This window comes from Anopheles funestus, chromosome 2RL (genome assembly GCF_943734845.2).
Source record: "Anopheles funestus chromosome 2RL, idAnoFuneDA-416_04, whole genome shotgun sequence".
NCBI lineage: Eukaryota > Metazoa > Arthropoda > Insecta > Diptera > Culicidae > Anopheles > Anopheles funestus.
The window spans coordinates 40,395,932-40,419,642 of NC_064598.1; the positions used below are offsets into that span (position 1 = coordinate 40,395,932).

General features: G+C 40.7%; 1 protein-coding gene across 5 annotated transcripts in view; it reads right to left on the reverse strand.

The window, feature by feature from the left end:
• Positions 1-23,412, reverse strand: part of LOC125762987 (vesicular acetylcholine transporter-like) — a 37,316-nt gene extending 13,904 nt beyond the window's left edge. For 2 of the 5 annotated variants that reach the window (XM_049425657.1, XM_049425658.1), the window contains exon 1: positions 22,293-22,322. Coding sequence is in view for 2 of the 5 variants with exons in the window: in XM_049425659.1 (XP_049281616.1) it covers positions 7,689-9,452 (1,764 nt within the window). In the remaining 3 variants the exon portion in view is untranslated. Of the gene's footprint in view, positions 1-1,808; positions 9,911-22,292 lie in introns of those variants that run through there. The other 3 variants (XM_049425659.1, XM_049425661.1, XM_049425662.1) reach the window with 3 other exon arrangements.
• Between the last annotated feature and the right edge of the window lie 299 nt (positions 23,413-23,711).

Sequence of the window (23,711 nt, forward strand, 5' to 3'; positions counted from 1 at the left end):
GCTACAACTTATGTCTATTTTTGTCATAATGCATGTTATTTATTCTCTATCAAAATTGAGATTCGTTCCAAACTTTACCTAAAAATACAACTTACCACTTATACACCCTGTTAGTCACCATGTTTCGGTTGCTATTATTAACCCTGTCAAGTGGTTTACCATTGTTTCGACCCCGGTACTATTGACTCTTCCACTTGTATATGCATGCCATAATTACAATCGGATAATCAGTGTCTCCAAAACAGGAAAAAAGACACAAAAAGAGGTTTTGAGTTTTCTACCACCGTTCCCTTGTCGTTGTCCACGTGCCAGCAACGGTTAGACACGATTGTTCGGTGGCGGTTCTACCTAATGGCGTGACAGAATCGGATTTGTTCCGTCCCCTTAAATGGGGTTAAGCATCACTCCAGTACCGTACCGAATCGGCTCAAGGTCTACCGGCACGTGCCACCAATTGTGCAGATATGCAAACGACATGATCGATCGGTTTGGTTAGTTGGTTGTTCAGATGGTTTTGGAATTGTTGGTTGATGGCAGGCCCAACATAAATTACCAACATTAAAGTTGGTGAACGAAACGCTGTCCTTACATTTATCTGCAAGATTTAGACATAAAACAACATTATCTCGCAGACTGTTCAAACTTAGTCACAAAGGAGATGAACAAACAGGAAGTTACAAGGAAGAAGAGCTACCGCCGATGTGTCACTAATTAAACATTAATTTTATAATTATTTATCTCTATTTAGCCTGGCGTACGGGTTTCTTTCCAAACCTCTTTTTATCCGGCTTTTTGTCCGGTTTCTTTCGGTAGCATCCTGAACAGACGGAAATGATGCAATAAAAGCCATGGACGTTAGGGAGGGAACGTTTGTAAGCAGGACACATCGCGCACATCTCTTTTGTTCGTTTTTATAATTAGTCGACGGGGGAAAGAGTTTAGGTTTTAATTTATTCATTACAGACGGGCGGAAACAAGGCGTACGAAAAGGGATTTTCTCTTGTAAGCTTTTATTCGAATGTTATGCTTGGTGTAATATCCGTTTGTTCGTAAGGTGATGTCCTTTTTAGTGAAATTATAGGATGTTCCGAGAAAGTTACATCCTGAAAAATAATTTCTTTATTTTCTTTTCTCAACCATAAATATAGCATTTTCATTTCCTGTTAGCTTGTGACTTATTTAAATTATTTTTACGCACACAGACGGTGTTAGGGAAATTCAGCCGATCTGCAGGATCTTCGATGCGAATCAGATGAAATGCGTAAAATAGTAATAGTCGCGATCAGTCGCATGACCATAGGTTTTTACAGAGTGTGAAAAGAGACATCAACGATCTTTTTCAATAAACCGTCGAGGTAATAGTTGTAATGTGCAAATAAACCGATATTAGAAAATCTTGTGGTTTTATGTTATCAGTGGAATAGGAATTATTGCTGGAAGCAACACACATTAATTTGCTGTTGGTGCGTTAATATTTGGCTGTTCTCTTACTAGAGGATATATTTTTTTAATTCAAGAAGAACTGACCGTATTGCTAGATAGAAGACATCTATGGTACAACAGAAAAATATCTCCTTTAGAAAATTTTTAGAGAATACGACCACTTATTAAAAACGGAGATCCGTAATAAAGATTCCTATTGGGGCATTTCATAAGGCAGTAAAAAAGATTTTCATTTACATAAGGAACAACTTAAAAATTTTCATAGAAAATTTCTCGTTCCAAACTTAACCTCATATATTTGATTTAGGTGCTCCAAATCCGAATGATATCTACTAGAACAAAGAAAAAAAAAGTAAGACGTGAAGTAGGTTATATTTTAATGTCGAACTAAATATGTTTATTTCAGTTTATTACCATCTTCGTTTTACACGTCCATCGAACCCATCGAACCATTTGGTGTACCCGTAGGTAGCACACCTACCTTCTCGTGTTTTCCCTCTTTCCCAATGGTGTTGGGTAAAGTTACAATACTGAAGCTTCGCCAAAAAACGAGCTTTACCCTTTTTATCTCGTTCTTTTCCCCCTTTTTCTGTTTTACATCGTTCTGGGCTCGTTTGTATCCCACCCAACCCCCAAACTCGAACCGGGTTTTTGTAAACGATCATACCATTCGTGTTGAAATCGATTTAATAACCATTAAAATACAACTATTACCAACTATTACCCTTATTTGTGAGATTTGTTTGCTTTTTTTTTGGTTTACGATTTTTGCTGTCTAGGCGATAGTACTGCCATCTGGGGGTGTGTTTTTCTCTTTTTGTTTTGTCTTATGTCCTAGGACTGATATTATATACGGGGTTGTTTACTAGGTAGTTGTTGAACGTGATTTTTACCATTGATATGTTTGCATTTTGGTGTGCTTTGGTTTTGTATCTGCCTTTTTTTGCTTTCTTTTGCACTGTAATGTCACTACTGTAAACGGGGTGCAACCGTACAAATGGTTCAAAACAATAAAACAACTATGGCGGTTGGTCTGAGTGTGTGTTTGACGTTGTGGTTGTGTTACTACTAAGATTAAGGTAATATTTCCCGTACGTTCGATTTCGATACTGTCACCGTGTGAACAGAGTTGTTTCTATTCCTCGTCCCATCTGCTGATACTTATAATGCATAATGCGTTTCATTTGTTTCTCTATATTTTTTGTAATATAACTCCTATACCTTCCATGTAAGTTCTCGGTTCACCGTTCGCTTCCGGTTTTATGTTAGCATAGCGGTGTATACGTTTAATATGCTTCTGTATATGCCATTTTGTGTGTGTTTACACGTCTCCATCTTTTTTGCCGAGTTTGTGTATAGCTTTTTTTCATAATACGCCTCATATGATTTGTTTATCGATTGGTAATTGCTAAAATTTGGGAGCGAGCGAGCGGGTGGGGTCAATACTTGTGTCCATACTGTCCGCTAGACGGAACTGCTCTTGTACGCTATATATTTATATATAGTTGTATGTGTGTGGTTTTTTTTGAGTGTGTTATCATATCATAATTTTTATCCTTTGCAATTTTTCATTTTAATTAAGTTAGAATGAAGAAAAAATAAAAAAAACGCGAACTTAAAATTTGCATATTAATGGAAAAGAAAACATATTTTCTGTTGTTGTGCTATTTGGATAAAAGTTCGTATTTTTGCAATTAAAATTTCAATATTTAAATTTGTGAGAAGTTACTTAAAATATTTTAACTCAATCGAAAAAAATCAAAACAAGACAGATTTACTAGAGATCGTAATATGGTAATACACAAACGAGCAACAAAAAGCTCTTAAACTAAGCGCTTAACAAGCGGATACTAAATATTACACAGGACCCGGCACATTTCACCGTCGATGTTTTTCTCTTCTCTTCTCTGTTTTTTTTTACATTCATTCTTCTTAACGGAAAACGAACAACTATGTACATAATTTCGACGAAGGACATCTACATTTTGTTAGGGTTTTTGTTTTGTTTTTACCCACTTTCAATAAAAAAAGAGCTTTAAAGTCAGTTCCGTTGTTTTTAAATTATGATAAAACTTTTTGTAACGCATTGAATGTCTAACGCATTTTAGGTCGAAAGAAAAAATATGGAAAATAAAACAGAAACAACTATTTGCTATTGAGTAGAATCAACAATTTATCTGGACAAACATTATGCCACCTTGCGATATGATCAATATGTTACAAAGATTGATGATTAACAGAACTTTTTTATATCGCGGTTTGTAACGAAATATCACTTAAAGGATAGCATATTAATAATCAACAAAGGGTGAATCCTTCTCGAAACAACAATTACACGTTCAGTGAGCACTGAGCTAGAACATACACACACACTTACTCGAAAGCCATTTATAGGTTAGTTAGGTTTTGACTTTACAATATTAACTAGAACTTTGCATACTAACAAGTGATGGTTGTTTTTTTTGTTCGTTTGTTGTTGTTTAGGGGTTTCACTTTTTGATCACCACTAAAAACTACATTTAATGCTGCAATACATAGCTGTGTTGGGGATACACGTGTTGTGGTTTTTTGTTGTTGTGGGTTTTAATATATTTCCCTCTCATTATATGTTTTGCATAACATGTCTTTTCCTTGTTTTTGTTTTGTTTTGTTTGTTACTGCTGTGTGTAAATGTATTTATAATACTTTCATGCCACCGCAACTTTAGTTTCGTGGTGTTGCGTTGATTTGTGTTTGTTTGCTTTTGAATTACTTTAGCTTGTTCTTCTGTTCACCTTTCTGGTTCATAATGCAATAATACTACACATTCAACAATATATGTTCACTTAGCTACTAAACACGTTTTGACAGGGTGTGTGGAATTCGGTTAAGGAGCGTTTTTTTGTTTGTAACGATTTAAAATTTGAAGAACATTTACGAGTCACCAACATGTAGTTGAGGGTTTTTGTAACACAGACTCTTTACGCTTTAAGATATACGATTCCGGTAAGCGATGGAGTAAGTTTTGTTTTCCATTATATCAACAGTGAAGGTTCATGAGAGAAATAACACATATATATGACTTTAGTTTACGATTCAAAACAAATAAATCGAATAAAATAATGATCACCTATGGATCGTTAAAAGAAATCTGTACTAAAATCCTGAATAGTACTCAAATCAATTTATACCTAAACCAGTGAAATTTGTTGGATTTTTTTTTTGTATTGAACATGTTGATAAACAGCTAGGCACAGGTTAGTTATAGGTTATTCGTTCGCCTCACACACGGCGTTTCTCATCATTTTTACATTTAACTTTATACTGTTCGTGGTGAAACAGCGCAAAACACGAACAGCAGTTATCGTTCCCCTTTAGATCAAGTTTTTATCTGTTGTTTTATTTTATTTTTTCTTTATCCTGTGGGTTGTTTATATTGCTTTTCTGTTGTTGTTTTTGTTTTCTTTGCAACTTTTTCTTTTTTTACTTGCTCCTAATACACCGCTGTCATTTGAAATAAAGTACTTGTTCGTTCTTACGATTCTAATTCGTGAATTTATTTCTCGCTAGTAAGAGCTAAAGTTTTTTTTTAATTTTGAATTTCCTTCTATCTAGTTTTTTTTTATGGGAGCGGATCTTACCGCTAAGAAGGGAATGCTGCTAAAAAGAAAACGTCCCAAGATGCAAACAAGATGGGTTGAATAAATGAGGAAAACGCGAATAAAATTTAGCGTTTTTTGTGCGCTCTACATTGTAATACGTTGAGACGAGTGTTTCTGGCGGGATTTCTGGGCGAAAGTTTATGATTTCTCGAGACGCTTCAATGCTGTAACGGGGAAGTCGTTAGGAGAAAACCCTTTCCGGTACAAAAATCGATAACATTGGAGCTAATCGCGACAACAGAACTGAGGAGAGCCTTTAGTTTGCTTTCGTTATAATAATCTACAATTATCGTACCTTTTGCACATCTCGCCTCCTCTGCCCGGTACAGTCTACTATGGTACATGGGCTATCATGTACGGATGCGTCTTACATGGCCAAGTTTACAATCTGATCTGTACACTCAACCCGTAGATGCCCGTCCATACGATGAGCCGATTCTTCGGTTTGTCTAGCATACATTTCTTACCTTCGTTACGATACTTTTTCGAGTGCTTTACGTGTTAGGGGCGGTTGCCACTGTCACTAGCGTTTCAGTAGTGTGCCCACGGCACAGATCGCACGCAACACCGCTTGATATACTTAAAAAACTAGCATTAATTGTGTTGATTAGTGTGAGTCCCGGTTAACCATATAACCGTTTGGTGAGTGTATCTCGACCGCGCGAAAAATGGTACCGGTTTAATATATACAAACAAATTAGATCGCTTTCGTTTCCATTTGCATTTTTAGTAAGTACTTCTGAGGGTACACCGCCGCCCTTTATAGCTAAGTAGCCTAAACATGGGTACGGTGAACGCAGCGAAAATAATGTACAAAAAAGGAACGTTTTCGTGAAATGTGTGATACGAAACAGGGGGAAAAATGCTAAACTATAACAATAAGTACTGCAGGCATTGATTGTGTAGTCTATCCCGCTACCAAAGCAAAACACATTTGCCGATACTGATGTGGAAAAAAGCATACATTTTTGTCGGTTGCCAGTCTTACAGGATAAAGTTTATCGTTTTGCATAACTTTGCTGTCCACCTGTCCATACTTGCTCCTCAACTTGCTCGATACAATATACGCTGATCTCTCTCTCTGATATGATTGTGATATTGATAATTGTCATAAATATGTTCCTCATTCCTATAAATAGAGAACGCACGAGGACAGATGTATAAAGCATGATCGGTGTATAATACATCCAAACTCTAATCGACTTTGATCGGTGCTGTTCAGCTGGGCAGGGATAAATTTTACACAAAAGCTGATGCGTGTACACACAGTTAAATATGAATACGTTAATATATCTTGTTGAATTCGCGCACGGGTCCTCCGTTACGTCGTCTTGCCTTAGTTTTTTGTAAATGTTATACCGTAATAGTTACACGTGAGTAAGTATAGTTCCTTTGTTTCGGTTTCCCGGTTACATGTTACAGAGCAGTTCTGGATTGGTATGTGCTGAGCAGCATGGAGTGAGCACTCACTCAAGCACAGGGCCCATTCCTTGTTTGCATCCTTTTTTGTACGGTGCGAACGAACTGTAAACTAGTTTAATTGATACCATTAGAGACTTTCGGTCAGTGGATAGATTGTTTCGGTGATGGAACACACCACAACCATGTCCAAGAAGGACATCCTGAGCATGGTTGTAAGTTTATTCCTGCTCCCCTGAACCTGTCCTCTATGACCAACGCAACGCAACAACGTGTATTTCATTGATGAGTGTACTTTAATGCGATGTACAGGGGAAAAAACTGAGTGTGTACAATGTTTCGTACGTGCGATAGAGTAAGATAGGCTGAGAGCGAGAGAGAGAGAGATGGAGAAAGAACAAATAGTAGAATAGAGTACTTACTCCTTTATACTATATCCTACCCACTACTATATGTAGAGACTGTGTAATCCCGTATCTCCTCCCCTCCCCCGAAACGCGTGTGTTTTTTTGTCGACAAGGCTTAGACAAATACAGTGCCCATTGGGGCCGTTGCTCGAAAAGCCACACTTGAATTGAGGTGATGTGGGGATCACTTAAAATTACTACTTGATATAATAACTCTTCCACTATATAATATCACTTTTTGGTAAATTCAGGCGAGCACGAAGCTCTGATATGTATCGTTACCTTGGTTGTGTCTTACGTTAGTGAAAATGTTTTGAACAGAAGCGTTTCATAAAGAACTTAACTTGTTCCCGAGACTGGATGCGCACGCTTGCCAGTCCATTGCAGGGGTCGGTGGAATTCCTCGCCTTGCACCCGAATAGAACGTTACGCTTGGGTTGATATGTCTATGATATTGATGCAATTTGAATGAACCCTTGCCATGATTCCCGCGAGAATGCACTGACTAGCTGGCGTATCCGCCTGAGAACGTTTCCTTATACTAGATTATGTCTGCTAGCTGTCATTCCCGTCCGTCGTGTGTAAGTAGCAGCTGTGTTGCTACGTAGTCCATTGTTGGACACTTAGATGTGACCATTTTGTCTTCTAACTAGAGCTTCTTTATCGAAGAAAGCGAAGCATAACAACAGTTAACCTATCGGTAGCACAAGAGGGCGCTGTGGATCGCTGATCGTTGTGCTGCGATCAAGCATTCCAAAGAAGTCGTTGATGTAGCTGCTTAAAAGCCTTGCCGGAATGGATTCGAGACTCGCGATTGAGACGGAGCCGGTTGCTGTTGTTGCTGCTGCTGCTGCTGCTGTCCTGAAGACTCCCCGTGTCGGAACGGATTGGCAACCTGCTGAGGTTGCTGTGGAAGATGCCGTGGAGCTTGTTGTTGCTGTTGATAGACGCTACCTCCCTGCTCCTGATACCCGGGTTGATAGTTTTGGTAGCCACCTTGCTGTTGTTGCTGATAGCTACCATTCTGAGAGTATCCTTGGTCGATATTGGTCTCTTGCTGATAATTACCATCATCCGTTTGACGTCCGTACTCTAGATGATTTTTGTACTCCTCACCAACTACCTGCTGATCGTGCATGGTATATGTCTGGTATTCCTTCGTCGGTGGATCACCCATCAGTACGTTCGCTTCATTTTCGAAGTGCTTAAAGTCGTAGATGTTGCGCAGATAAGACATAACCGGTGCGTACAACAGATTCGAGAATGCTATTAGGAAGTTTAGGGCTGTAAAGCCAATCGTTTCCACCACACCGCCGGCAACAATCGGACCAACAGCGTACGCTAATGAGTACGAGATGTCCGCAATGGCGTAGATACTACCATACACTGAGACGTACCGTATATCTACTAGGTAGCCGAGCGTAGGCAGTAGAGCTGTGTCTATTAGCGCAATCCCGAAACAGATTCCACAGATTGGTATCATTAGCATGATGTAGGACGAGCTGAAGGGAATGATGAAGCAGCAAAGGCCTTCCAGTGCGAGTCCTCCGGCCGCCATTAACCATTGCTTTTCCGGGTACTGCCTTGCCATCTTGACCGTGATGATCACACCGAATACGTGTGGGAAGAAGGCTGGCAACCAGACCATTCCAATCTTCCAGTTGTCCGTCGTCAAATTATCCTCCATCCAGAGTGATATGGTGGGCTCCAGGAAAGCGAGTGCCACGTTAGACATCATGAGTGCACCGGCACAAACGGCAATGTACGGATCCATCAGCAGTTTCCAGATCGGTACGGATGGTGGTTTTACTTCGTGTCGATCGGCCAGCTGCTCTTTGATTGGTTTCATCACAAGCAGTAGCATGAATCCGTCCATCAATGATATTAGCGCTAGAATGACGAACGGAACCTCCTTACCGGCGAACTGGTATAATGCACCACCGAACGGGGGTGCCACTAGACAACCGAAACTAATGAATGCTAGTGCAATGCCGAGAGCCTTTGTACGTTCCGCTTCCTCCGTAAACCGGTCAGCAATCATGGCCAGACCGGAAGTATCGGCAAAGGCCGACCCAACGCCCTGTAGGGAACGGGCGAAGAACAGCATACTGTAGCTACGCCCACAGGCAAACACCATCGTGGAGAGGAACATGATGATCAGTCCCACCATCATCGGGAGATCGTATCCGATCCGATCGATAAGTGCGCCAGAGAATGGATTGACCATCAGTTGCACGATGGCTTTCGAGGCGAACAGGATACCGGTGGCCGAATCTTGTCCATGGTGTGAATGTGCGTGCGGTGTAAAGACGGTGGTGGGGGCACTCATATTGTACGGTTCTTCCGGACCCCAAGTACCAATATACCGTAGGTAGTCCGGTATGATCGGCACGATCACCATGTACAGCATGTTATCTAGCAGCAGTGCGATTGAGACGATCACGAGAATCAGCTTACGCTGCGACTGTGGTTCCTTCACTTTGGTCCAGAAGATCTCCTTCACCTCGCTCGGTTCGAGATTAATTACGGGTAACGGTGCCATGTTTGCTGTCTGCGATCGTTCCGATTCCTCAGTATGTCAAATAAGTGTCGCCGACCACCTGCCTGCCTGATCCGAAGAACTTCTGCGGAGATGACTTTGATGAAATCGCCCCCCGTACCTGTCAGATTCTAGGTGTGCCTCGGTTTTCTGGATCTTCTCGTGTGTCTTAGGCACTGCTAAACGTGATTGATGGTAGCCTCAAACGCACAACTGTTTGATTGGGCTGATAAAGATCACACACTTGCTGGATCATGTCGTATGTGATGAGTGTGTGCGTGTACTACCCGTCTGTTTGACCGTATCTAGATCACAGTGGACGATGTGGTTCGATCTCACCACATAGCTTTATCGTTTATTCATTTGCACGTACGTCACACATACAATCGGGAGTGCAGAAAACGTTTTACGATGGCTTTAAGACACGGGGGGATACGATCGTTGTCCAAGATGGCGGCAACCTTGAGAACACAGAAACAATATTTTAATCGTTTTGTTTTTTTTTTGGTTTATAGTTTCGAATGACGATTTTACTGTGAATCGTTTGGAGTAGGAATTTGTCAGTTTTAGTTTTTGTGGGGTGTGCGCGAGGAAGCGGATGGAACTGAACAGAAGCATAAGGAGTAATTAGAAATTAGGATGGTAGTGGTAGTGTTTTTAAACGGGGCGTTTGACTTTTCGTTGATTGCCTGAGCTGAGCAAAATTAATACATGTCGACAAATGCAAGTTTGTGTTGTATGTAACGATTGAAACTAGAATATTGCAAAGAAGAAAAAAAAAAACAAATGAAATGCAATCAATTGGATAATCATTTCAGGAAACGGAAACAAGAATAAAAATCAAGAGAAAAAAAAAACCAATAACAACAGAAACGGAAACAAATCAATGTACGAAGAAATAAATGCTTTGTACCATCTCTGTTCAGTTTCGACGACCGCTTGAAGGTTTCACGGAGGAGTAATGTACGCGCGCGCTCAGCATATGGAAGTTCTGTTAGAAGATGGTTCGTGTAATCCATTTTTCACACCATCTCGTTGTAGCTGTGTGGCGTTCTCTTAATAATTTTTTTGTTTTTGTTTTGTTTTCTCGTCAAAATGTTGTTTCTGTGCTTCTCAAGGATGCGCCGCGAAGAGATCTTACGGAAGTCTTCATATCTACCGTCAACATCTAGGTTTCATTGTATTAAGAATGAGTTCGATGTTGTTTTTGCGTGTGTTTCGTCTTCTGCTAGGCACCACGTGCCACAGTTTGCTTGACGCGGTCGCAACACTGCTAATGGTAACGCTAATGAAATTACTTCGGCTTGTAAGGGAACTTTTGGGACCACTTTTCGGGGCGGGGGGGACCAGTTTCGTGTGTATGCGTGTGTGGTTTAACCCCATTCATCCATCCCGGGAATGGTGGCAGGCAGTCCATATGGCAATGGTTGACTGTTTGGCAGTGTAATTAGAAGATGTAAGTGATGGTAATGATTTGACAATCAACCTATTACAAGCGAGCGGCAATGTGGTTTTGCAGCGAATTAACTGGTGGCCGAATCGGTCAGCTACCTTGCAACCATTGGCCACGTCATTGGCCGCGTAACCTCAATCGATCGAGAAACATGATGGTTGTATAAAAAAAACGGTAACAAATTAAACTTCACAGCAAATTATGCATACGGGGATTGTACAACAACATTGACCGGAAATGATAAAATACGTAACCAACTGAAAAGATCATTTGAATAAGGAAATAGAAAACAAAGGGGTTGGCGGAGAAGGAAGGAGGGAAATAATAATGTTTAATACATATTTCAAATACGTAGAGTGGTGCTAAAGTACATGAACACTAAATGGAAGTGAAAGAGAGAAATAAAACCAAGGGAATTAAAAATAGGAAAAAACAAATATCCCCAAAATAGAATCCTTTTTCAAATACACCAGTTATGTGAAGCACAATTGGAAAACGATAAAACATAGCTATTAATTAGCTATCGATTCGTCTAAAAACCAGGCTTTATACAGCTGTAAACACACTACGAAGACCTTCAATTCAATAAGCTCCAAATGTCCTTCCTCAATCAACTCGCATCAGTTTGAAAATTGGGGTCTCTTCTATAATGGTCGACCAAGTCCAAGACATCCAGGGCAACGCGAAGGTTAACGATTGGCTTCATTATGTTGCCGATTGATGTTGGACTGGTTTTTTTTATCTTGTCTCCTTTTTTGTGTAGTGTTCATCTTCCACACCCGCATGCGGCCAAATAATTGATTACCATCAAATATCGTCTCAATCACGAAATCTAATTTGAAATTTCCCCTCATTATTCATTATCGTACTTTTCGCACGATAGAAACGAAGCTCGAAATCGAAGGGAAGGAAAATAAAAACTCCATCCATCCGAAGGTCGGCTGCTTCCGATCGGAACTCGTCAGAGCATCAGCATAATACTGCAAGCAAAGCCTATCATTGTTTCCGGTTTGGCTTTTTTGTGATTTTTCTTTCTTCGATCTTCCTACCCTTCTCTCTGTTCACTTGTTTGAAATGTAGGTAGGAGGAAGTTGTAGTATATAAAAAAAAACCACACACACATAGATATCGAGAAAAAGATTTTTTTCTCTTCGTTCACTTGGTACGGAAAACGATTTTCCAGCATCAGTACGACCCTTCTCTACATAGATTTTTTTCTCCCAGTAGGAAGCAACCGAATACAACCGTGCAACGATTCTTGCTATTGACAAAACACATATAATGACTTTATGCCTTATTGCGGCGCCTGGTTTGTATGTGTTCGCTTGCCACCCCTGCTTTTGTGTTACTGCCATTATTCGCCAATTCCCTGTGGAATAAAATCGGGCTTCCAGGAGGAAAACACTGCTGGTGGCAGCAACCTCCCTGGTGAATGGGGAATGAACCAACCAGAGGAACGCAGAGGAACGAAATGTTTGCCGTGGCAAATGTTTGCTTTTTATCTCGTCTTCGTTCATGTTAAGGGATAATGACAACTTCAGTAGGATCATACCACCATCAGCCAGCTAGTAGGAAAACTTTGTCACACTTGGGTACCGGGAACTCCTCTGGGAAATTGTTAGTACCAGAAAGCGCACTTAAGCGGCTGGTTAGCATAGAGCAAACTGGTGAAAAAAAGGTTTCGTTTCAAAAACAGACGCACAATAAAATTTAAAACATAGCTTTCGCGATATACAGCTCAACTTCATATTGTAAAAAAAACGTGGAGACTAAAAATTTCAAAATGGCTAGTTAATGTATCAAACGATTTTTTTTATTGAACCGAACAACTCAAAGTACGCTAGAGTTCCTGGAATGCTAGTTACACTCAATCTGGGTGAAATTCCACAAATTCTGTTTAGATCACCAAGGACGCATATTAGCATCACCTCGAGTTAGGGTAAGAATGTCAGGATTTAAACACCGCCCAAGAAAGACACGGCACGAGAAATGTGGTGAATGTGGATAGGAATGTTTTATTCATAGACCTCATCGTGACTAATAATAAAGTTAGCCATCCCGAGCATCTAGCACGCACGCCTACCCCGATAAGGGTGGCAAATGTTATCCTTCTACTGAGCAACGTCTAAGCGAAGGGTGCGCCGTAGAACCTTTCACCGTATCTCTATCACCATCCAAGGGGAATGAATGTCACATCCGATGCGAAGTTTCCCCTTTGTTTAGGCAAAACCCACAACATACACCCCTCCCTGTTACAACTTCATCTCGAACTCGAATCGGAACGTTTCCCGTTTCAGCTCATTAAATCATTTGCCATGTAACCATGATTGACTACACGTTTTGGGCAAACAGTAAATTAGCCGTTTCTGTCCTTTATACTTTCACCGTATTCTTTGCAAAGAATTGCAGATTTGTAGGTGATGGACAGACGATAACATCGCAAAATCTTGCTTGCTTGCAGTTCTGACACGCCGATATCGATCGAAGAATTAGTGGCAAACGCTCTGCCTGCCATTGCCTGGGGATTGTGGTCAGTTGTTGGGGCCTGGGGATTACAACACGCTTTGACGTAACCACTAATCTTCAGTTTCCTCTAACGTGCATCTTACGAAAATGTGGACAGTATTCAGTGTGAATGGTGGAGTATTAATTTGCAATTGCGACACGTAATACACGGCTTTAACACGACTTCTGGAGAATAGTGAACGTTACTTTGGTAAAAAAAGATTTCTAATCATCACACACTGTTGTAAGGATTCGGTAGCGCTTTGCAAAACCTTGTTGCTTACTTTCTTTCCAATTCCATTCTATCCAGTCCAATCCAGTTCAAGTTCACTGTGGTCATTAGAAACTGTTGAGGCAATTGCTACAAGTGGCATATTATTGGCGCCTTCAGTAATCCTTCTTTTCTCCACCACTCAATTGTTGTGCGTTGTACACAAAAGGAACGGTAACCGGAAGTACCTACGTTCGCTTGTCCTTTCAATCGAAATGAGCAGCTCTTCTCCTGTATAAGGTCGTTTGTTTTTTTTTTGTGTTTTTCCCTTCAATACCTACGCAGGGTGTAGGGTTGCTCAATTGCCAGCTCAATTTTCAGTTTCTCGGTTTTATTTTGTAATCCCAACTACTACACGCACCAACAACTCATTCATCAGACTTTTGCAAAGCGGGGGGTTCAAGGTTTAAGTGTGTGCTTCTACCAACTTCCCTTTCCAAAGTCCTGACTGTGACACAGTAGTATCTGGTTTCCCGAGCAAAAAAGCAGGAGCAGCTGCTTTGATCTCTGACAGCGGTAACGTCCGCTACCGACGTTCCGCTGTGCCGCCATTCCCTTTCGAGTGGATGGATGGTGTACTTCAGATGTTTTATTGTACTGTTCGTGTTCTTCGCTCCCCCCAATCCCACCCAGAGGGTAATCTTTTTGTATGCTCTACAACCAGTCGCGACGATGCCACGAAGCATGGCAAACAAAACTGACAAACGCCGGGCCAACATCCCGGGCACCGTACCGGAAGCGAAAACGGTAAAACTCCTCGAGTGGGAGTGATTCTAGAGAAAATATTTGCTCAGAATTAAACCCATCGTTGGGATTGCACATTGGTCCGCTGCTTCCACCTGCGTGTGTGTGGATGGTTTTCGGGGGTTTGGTTTAATCCAATTGCAAGTGGATGCTCGACGGGAACGTGACCCCAGGAATGGCACGCTTCAACTTCAACTTCATGCGGCGCCTGCCGTAAAGGTGCGCCTCCGTTCGGTCCGGTTTGAGGAATTTTGTTCACGCACACGATGGAAGCAAAACCGATCGATACGGCGTTGACGGTTGTGAACCGCTTCGGTTTCTGGCCCGAAGGTGGCGGTAACGCTGGACCCAATTAGGATAATGAGCGTGGTACGGAAATAAAACAGCATGTTGGCGTATACAGAAGGGGGCAAAGTTCTACTACAGGAGCAGATGTATAAATATCAGGGTTGATTGTACGCAACTTTAAAGAGACATATTGACTTTAGACTTAAATTGTTGAATATATATAAAAAAAGTGAAAAAATAGCTAAAAATTTGACTATGACGTAGACGTTGTTATACGTAACAGAATTGTGAAATGATTTGCCGCCTTGATGAATGAATGATAAATAAAATAGTTCCAAAATAAGAAAAATCGATTTCCTAACGTAAAAATCCAAGGTATATTATAGTAAAGGGGAAAAAAACTCTTATCACACAAATACAGACACATACTATACTACCTTCACGAACGGAATATTCGAATGAAAAGAAGGGTCGACGTGCACGTCTTAAACAACCAACATACCAACTTCTGCAGACAAACAGTGGTTCTGGACGTTCCACAGAAGTAGACTTTCTTTCAGCTTCTACCTGGTGTCGCGTGTTAAACGTACGCCACTCTCACTATGTATATCGTGCGTGTCCTAGCGCCATTAACAATGTGAATGAAAAACTAAACCCAAGAAGTATCGTTGCAAACGATGTGCTGTGTTACGTTCTGACGGTATTAGGGTGTATTTTGTTTTTTTTTTTCCAAAGAACGATTACGTAAAACTAGCTGCTACTACTAGCCATTCGCTTCTTGTAGGCAACATTTGACCATTAGTTGCGTTTTTTTTTTCGTTTAATTTCTCACCACAGTTTAACCTTCGATTATACATATGGTTACAGTACAGGCTCAAGTGCGCTTAATGATCCAGAGCGAGTGAGAGGCGCAGAATGATGACGCTGCTTTGCATTAGCTGGCAGTCGATGAAGCAGTCACGAGTGGTGGTTAAGTGTGCTTCAAATTGATTCATCGATTAGGGTTTGAGTACACGCGAGAAAGAAAGAAGACACATCGGTAGTCGGAAGTCTTCTTGTTGTGTAGATATTCTATCAAACTTTTGCCCTTCGAACCTGAACACTTTCAAAACAATAAATGTCAAATGCATAAATGCGATAACTTCAAAAGGTTTTTTCATATGCAGATGTTTTATCCAATATGTGAGTAATGGGAAAGTTACGATTTTGTCATCATCATTTCCGTCTTTCTATCTAACATTGATGCAAGACTATATGAAGCATTTTGAAAGTTTGTTCATTTTTCCTGACATCTAAAAAGTCCTTTTAGGCGAAAAAGATAACACGCAAGAAGAGAGCTCTCCTGTACTTTACCTCGAGGTAGTTCAGGTGTACCAACGGCAAGGAAAAATCGATTGCAATCTTCCTACAAAACGAGGGAACAAAACCAAATAGTACATCGAACGGGCGGAAAATCTTACCAAAAACCGTTCCCCGAAATGTCAGAGACTACAGTTGCGAAAAAGCGAACCTCGCTTGGCTGTACAGCGTAAGGCCCGAGGGGGTTGTTCGCCGTTTTCCCTCTTCAAGCTACCTTGCCGCAGCAATTGTGACGTTGCCGGTTGTTTGTTCGTCAACCCGGGGGGAAGTTATGGTTGTGAATTATTTAACAACATTCGTGTGAATATTTTATGAGCAAAACATAAGGTAAATACGGTTGGAAATAGGCCTGCAAAAAGGGAGACTACGGTGGAGACGGTGACGCAGTGACGGGAATGATTCCGACTGCCATACAAAACCCCGAACGAATCACTCCACCAACGTGCGGGACGAGGATTTTTCTATCCATCGAGTAAAAAATCAACCCTCCTTGTTGGTCCAATTTTTGGTCGTTTCAAAACGCTCTTGTAAGGATGAGTTTGGTTCGTACGTCACCCTCGTACATCCGACCTTGCAAAAGTCCCGGGGTAATCTCCCTCGGGGGGCTACGTTTTCCAATTCAAGTGCGCCCGGAATGTATAAAATTGTAATACAATTTCCATCTGCAATTGTGAGTGACACGGGCCCTCACGTACCAAATGCCGGGTCGAGTCAGACACTGACTGTAGCAACGAGCGACGATTATTTTCGCCCTCCGAGTGTGGTGGGTTCGGATTTTCCTTCTTTTTCTGCTTCTCATTCATCAACCCTCGATCTCGGTAACTGGTTTTCATTTCTAGCCGCTTGTAAAGGGCTCGTCAGAGCGAATGTGCGTCAGGTGAGTTGGTGGGCGAGAATTTCAGTAAAGGAAGGAAAATTGATAAATTTCCTGTAGGAAGGACAATGAAAATACGAAGGAATTTGTGAGTCAATGTTGCATTTGGCTTGTGTGCTTGCTTGCATTACTGCCTAGAGGTAAAATGTGCTGTAGTTTTGAAACCTTGTTTTACATGGAGTCAGTTAAGTAATTTCCAGAGAAAATATAGAAAGAAATTTAATATATTGGTTATATTGACTTTTCATTCTTGTCACGAGATTGAAGCATAAAAATGTACATTTAATATGTTCCTTTTTTGTACATTTTTATTTCAAAATTAAGTAAAGTATGTGAAAGAATGAAAATAATTGCTTTTCTTTATAATAAGACAGGAAAGAAGCACAAGACAACGTAAAGAAGCAGCATATTCATTAAAAGGAATGAAACAAGCATAGCTTGGTTTTCTCAACTGGAAAATAAAATGAGCCCTACAAAAAGTGGCTAATGTGATACATTCATCAAGACCGGACAGAAAGCGATTTTCGCGATGAAGTAAATAAATTGACCCCTCACCGGCGCTCCCTTTGCAGGTGCTAGAGAAAAATACAATTATTATTAATTCTTCCATTTTCCTTCGTAGAGGCTGAGAGCGAACGTGAAAAGAAAAATAATATCCTTACCAAACGCACAATATACGTTTGCAATTCTTTTTGGTCAGGGTTCGTCGCTTGGCATCTTTGTCACATTTAGTTTTTTTTTCTCGAAACCATTATCTTTCACCCGGGTTAGAGTTATGATTGCTGTTTATGGGACATTGTCCAAAAATTTGCCACATCCGTGGGACACATTTGCTATGAAAGGATGTTTTCTTTTTGTAGCTGTAGACAACTCCCAACAAATTCAGTCCATTATCGAACGGGTAGGTTGAGTGCCATCTGGTACGGTTTCCACACTTTGCACGCTTAGCAGCACTTAGATATATCGATCGGTACTATGGTGGGATCACACCACAGACAAAACCGAGCACAATATACGCAGGATAGATAAATACGCATAACGAGCTGGGAGGAAGCAGTTGGGTAAACTTGTAAAACATCCCCAGTTGTTTAGATAAGGCATCCGGTTGATACAATCATAATAACACCACACTGCGAGAGGCAACATGGTGATAATACGCAAGATGCTGCCCAATTCCGCACCAAAAACACCAACGCCCGGCTAAGTTTAGAGGGTCGTACGCGTATGGCGTGCGAAAAACTGTACGCCTTTTAACGGAACCGTAGGAAAAATGGAAGTTCAAAGTGGTAATGGCAGTTGAATAAAGGTTTGTATCGGCCTTTTTCGGCAGCTCCAACGAACGACAAAACTGGTGTGATAAACGCAGGACGAATTGTGATGTCAAAACAAAGTATAATAAAGGAATTATAATGATGAAATATCGCATCCCTTGTCCCCTGATTGTATTCGAACGTGCGCCGAAGTTAATGCCGTGCCCATGGTAACGTTCGTACCGATATTCGGCGGGAAAAGTTGTCCTTTAGCTTCGGGGTGAGTTCGTTCCCGTTCTTGCCACTGGCTTCCTTCTTCCCTTACACATCACCGCACAGAGCAACGAGCTACGGAAAATGAGTTTTTTCTTCCCCCGAGGGTTCCCAAGATGCGCATTTTAGTCGTGGGGGTTTTATTCGCTAGGATTTAAAATAACAACATCGATAAAACCAACCTGGCGAAGAAACGGCAGGGTTTCGGTGAGGGTTTTTGGTTGGTTTCCTGGTTGTTCGGTCTCTGACGAGAGGGAACATAGGGCGATTGGCCCTAATCATCGTCACTGGCAGGATGGATGGTTGTGTTTGCATACCGAATTTTGTTACTGGAAGTGAGTTAAGCTACCAAGACGAAAGTCTGAGCCCTGGTGATGTTTATAAAAGGTTGTTTTTTTTGTTGTTGTTGCGTATTTTGGTTTGTCCCCAAGTAGTAGAACAGCCATGTTAAGCGCTATCTAAGATTTGATCACGGCAAAGCTTAGGGTAGTGTGGTCGTGTTTGGATTTAACATTCGTTATGGTGAATTATCGTTTTATGGGGCAGAGCAATTGAACACCGAAACAAGATGTGAAAGTTTTCATTCAAAATTGAAGTGCCGATTTTGATGGAAGGTAGCACTTGACTTACAGGTTTATTCATCAAATTATTGCCTTTTTTCGGAAACGTATTAAGGAAAGATTAGTTTTATTTCTATGGATTAATGCAAATTAAAAGTGAAATATCATCGCTTAGAAACCACCTGTTTTCCACATGTTTTTTTAATGTATTAAAGTTGTGTAATGTTATATATAGGGGCGGCCCGGTGGTGCATGTGATAAACGGCGCCAGTCCACACGGCCGGACCGGGTTCAAATCCCATCCGGACCGTCCCCCCGTAGCAAGGACTGACTACCCGGCTACGTGGTAAAATAAGTCTAGTAAGCCAGAAATGGCCGGCGTGACCTGTAAGGTAGTTAAGCCAAGAAGAAGAATGTTATATACGAATATGAAATAATATCTAATCATGCCATCAAACGTGAGACGATTGAGTAAATTTACTATAGAATTAATAGACAATACAATTTGTTTGCAACTGTTCCATTGATTGTATCTCATCATTTTAATCATTTTATAGTTTACAAGACCAAAATACAAGGGTTGTATGGTTGTGTTCTACGCACATAAATACAATAATTATTTTAGGACAAAACTATTAGGTATTTGATATAGTTAAATTATTGAAAGAAGCTAAGAACGTGCCACAATAAGTCTCATTTTTATAAATGCGACGTTTTCAATGATAGAGTTTATGAGTTGCTGTAGAGCTCGAGGAAAGTTAGAAATGCCAAAATGAGCCTTCTTGAGGTTGAATTGCCATAAAAGAAGAATCTATCAACTCAGGCAGTTTATCATGTTAAAATTGGTATTTTTAGGTAATCGGTAGTTGGTAAATTAAGAGGCTATACATATAGATTCAGAAGCTTAAAAATCAGGCCACTGGTATTTTTAAAAGCCAACCGTCCTCCTATATCAGATGGCTAGCGTGTTCATTTGAATGTATACTTATTCCAGAGTAAATTAAATTAAAAGGCATAATCAGTCCAGAGTACAAGATCTTGTAACCATATTGAAGACATTAAAAACATTAAAAAAACTCTGTTAACCAAGGCGTTTTCGGACGAAACGACACAAACAGCTCGAATGAGTAAATTAGCAGATCGCTGCCTAACTGACATCACCTGTAAATGCAATACGAATGAATCCAGTTGTATCAAATGTATCGATTGTTTATATTCTTCAACAATGTGATCTAATAATTCGCAATGCTACAATTACTTGGTGTTGAGCAACTCCAGAACCCCAGTCTTAGTTCGCAATAGCAAACGAAAAGTTAGACCTAATAAGGAAACAAATTGTACCCTTATTTTCGAGTCATTTTTTAACATCTTGTTAATCCTGGTAGCATCTTACGTTACAATACAATTGATGTGAAAAGCATCGTTAATATGGCAAAGCTACAAACTGTAAGTTTTTCTAAGGGAAACTTTAAAATATTCAAGAAAGCAATACCTTCCGTATTTTTCTAGCGGTGAAGCGCTTTAGAAAGAATAAATACGCTACTGGCCCGTTTACTTAATGTGAGTTGGGTTCTTAAATATTTTATAAAAAATACAAAATGCTTGTTGCAGTTTAGCTTGTTTTAGGTGTTGAAATGAGTTCTGAACGAAAAATTTCTTATGCTGTTTAAAAAAAAGAAACCTACTTGAAAGTTCTTTGCAGAAATATTACAGACTAATTTTAGTGGAATATGCACTAAATACTTAAAAATATGTAAAATCATAATAAAACTTGAAATAAAAAAACATATTAAAGACACCTCCGGCAAACCTTCGTTTATATCTGTTTTCGTAAAGCCTCTGTCACGCCTTCACACCCTAAACAATTGGTCTGGAGTATTATTATGTAATCGTTCCACAAAGTATAAAACCCATCACCACACGAAGCTTTTCCAGAATGATTTTTTTTCTAAGAAAATCTAGATTTTAAAGCAAATTACTACCCGTTATAAGTATTACATGTTCTCTGTACAATTACTACTGCGTTTATTAAATTGTTTAATTTGAGTGTTTCCATTGAACAAGAAATGGCAGGACCGGGGGGATATAATGAAAAGGTTCTGAGAATGAAGCCAGGTGTATTTTCCAACCATCCGTGGAAAACGTTTAAAGTGGAAAGAGAATTAGTAAGAAGAAAAAGTAGTATGAAGAGCGAAAATGGGGAGAGTGCGGAGGGTCTGGATGGAGGGTGGAAGGGTTTATAACATTCGTGGAACACCTGCACCAATACAATCACCCACACATATACACACTCGATCCAGTGAGAGGTTTTGTGCCTGTTTTTTTTCATTCTCTTCTTCTTTACAGTTCTCCCACACAAACACAAACACACGTTTGCTCATTTTTGATTAAGAATATCCTTTTGGCCATAGTCGCGCACGGGCAAACGGAAGTACACATACAGGTGCAAAAGTGTGCGAAGAGCTTTCAGCAAGAATGAGAATGTGAGAGCTTTCGTGTGTCGGTGGCGAGTGGCAAAAATGTTTCACCATCATGGCTGGCCGCCATTTTGTTTGTGAAAATTCCTTGTCCAAAAGGACTTTTTTTTGCGTTACGTTCATTGTGATGCACAAATTGTAAATTAACCACAAATCGGGAAGGTAAGCCACCTTTGGACATAGTTGTAAAGCATCAATTTTCATATTAAAATTTCACCCTAAGAAATTGCCACAACGATATGGTGGGAAGATGGTGATTTTTGCCTTTTTCGAAGGGATAGAAATACTGCATCGAAGTCAAGACATTGAACGACTTGGGATGGTTTAATAGAATTAGCAGCAGCACCTCCCTCTCGTTCAAACGAGAACCGGTTGGTGCAGAAAAGGTTGTGAGAAGAAAATTATATTAAGACGGTATATTAAGACGTTGCTCGCTCGAGCGCATAACGCTGCCTGGCCATAATGCGTCTCGTCGACTATCGTTACACGGGCCAAATGTAATTACGTAATTGTTTCTCGTTGTCCTATTATGGTAACGCTTAGAATCCTTCACACCTTACCCTTTGCTTGAACTTCTTTTCACAAAAACGTGGTTTAAAAAAATAAATTGATTTAAAAAAGAAATGATAACATAACACAAACCAAAGAGAATCGCAGGATATGGTAAGGGGGGTATTTCGTGTTTTGCTTAAATGCTCCAGGGTTTTGAAGGGAAGATTAAGGACATTAAGGATGCACAAAAGATGTTGATGGGGTGGGTGCTGGTGGAGCTGTACGGCACGAACCTACCTGTGTCGGGGATCGAAACGCTGGTCAGCCGGTTCGAAAGGAATCCACGGATATTGGTGACCACCTTCTGGGGCGAACCGGTGGCCCCGAACAGCGAGCTGCCTAGTTTGGAGAGCAGGGCGTTCGATTGTTCGCCCGCTGGTGCAGCACCACTGTCGCCGGATGACGCCACGATCACTTGTTTGACGTAACGGTTACGGCCTGTGTGTTAAACTGTGCTGCTTGTGCTCACTTTACAGCCACTTTACAGCCGCAAGAATTTCGATTGCCTTTTTTTTCTTCTGCAAAAATTTTCACTCACACACACGCACGTACACAGCGACACTCACAGTCAACCTAACCGTGACTGATCCAGCATTAAGTAAGGAAGCCACACTTATCCACGAACTATAGAACCGGCTGCAGTCCGATTTATGCTTTCGCTTCTAAAGCACTAGCAGCTGACCACGTCGTTGTGTAGACAGCTATTGCTGTTCACAATCGGTCTGACAAATCGGATTTTTTGATTGAATCCCCCCACTCAGCCTGCGAGGACACCGCCACACACTATTTCTCTGCATTTGTTTTGGTTTTGAGATGAGAAAGAAATTTATTAATAAAAAGGTACATCGAAACTACTAACAAATAAAAAAGGGCTATGAGATTTGCCACAACATTGGGCCAATGTATGTTACGTAAACGATTAGTATCCTCAAAGAACTATTTTTGTCAATTTATGACGTTTTCATAATGCACTTTCTTTGCCTATTTTCACACATTCCACTGTTCCCACCCTGAAACACGGTGCAGTTTGATTTTCTTCTTCACAGGATTCACCTGTCCTTATAAATAATATTCACGAAAGTTGATTACTACGAGCTTTTAAGGATGTTTTCACTGGCGACTTTGCTAAAATAAATCTTTCCCCTCTTTTAATCCAGTAGAAACATCCTAAGCAAAAAAAACACTTAACTACAACGATACAGACCACCACCGCGTTCGATCTGGTCCGCAGCGAACGTTAGTACATTCTAGCTGTATGCCAGCGGTTCTGGTGCTACCGAACCCCCAAAAAGTAGCTGCGAGACAAATGAAATTCACCACATTCACCCATACAAAGGCAGCTCGAGACATAAAAACAGCAGGTGAGAGAGCGTGCGTTCTAAGCGACTAAGGTAACTATCCTTTCGTGTCAGTGTGTTTGTGCTCCCAGGACCTTCATGACCATGCTCATTCTCTCGGAATCCTTCACATCGTATCCTTTGAGTGCGCAGGTCCTTTACCTCTCTGGAACGCTTTTTCGGGCCGGCTAGCGTTGATTGGTCCGACCAGATCGACTGACGTCACACACTGTGGTGCGTATCGACAAACCCATAAATGGGGCCACATTCCGGTATATGCCTCACCAACCTACAGGATGGATGATGGGGTAGAGAGAGA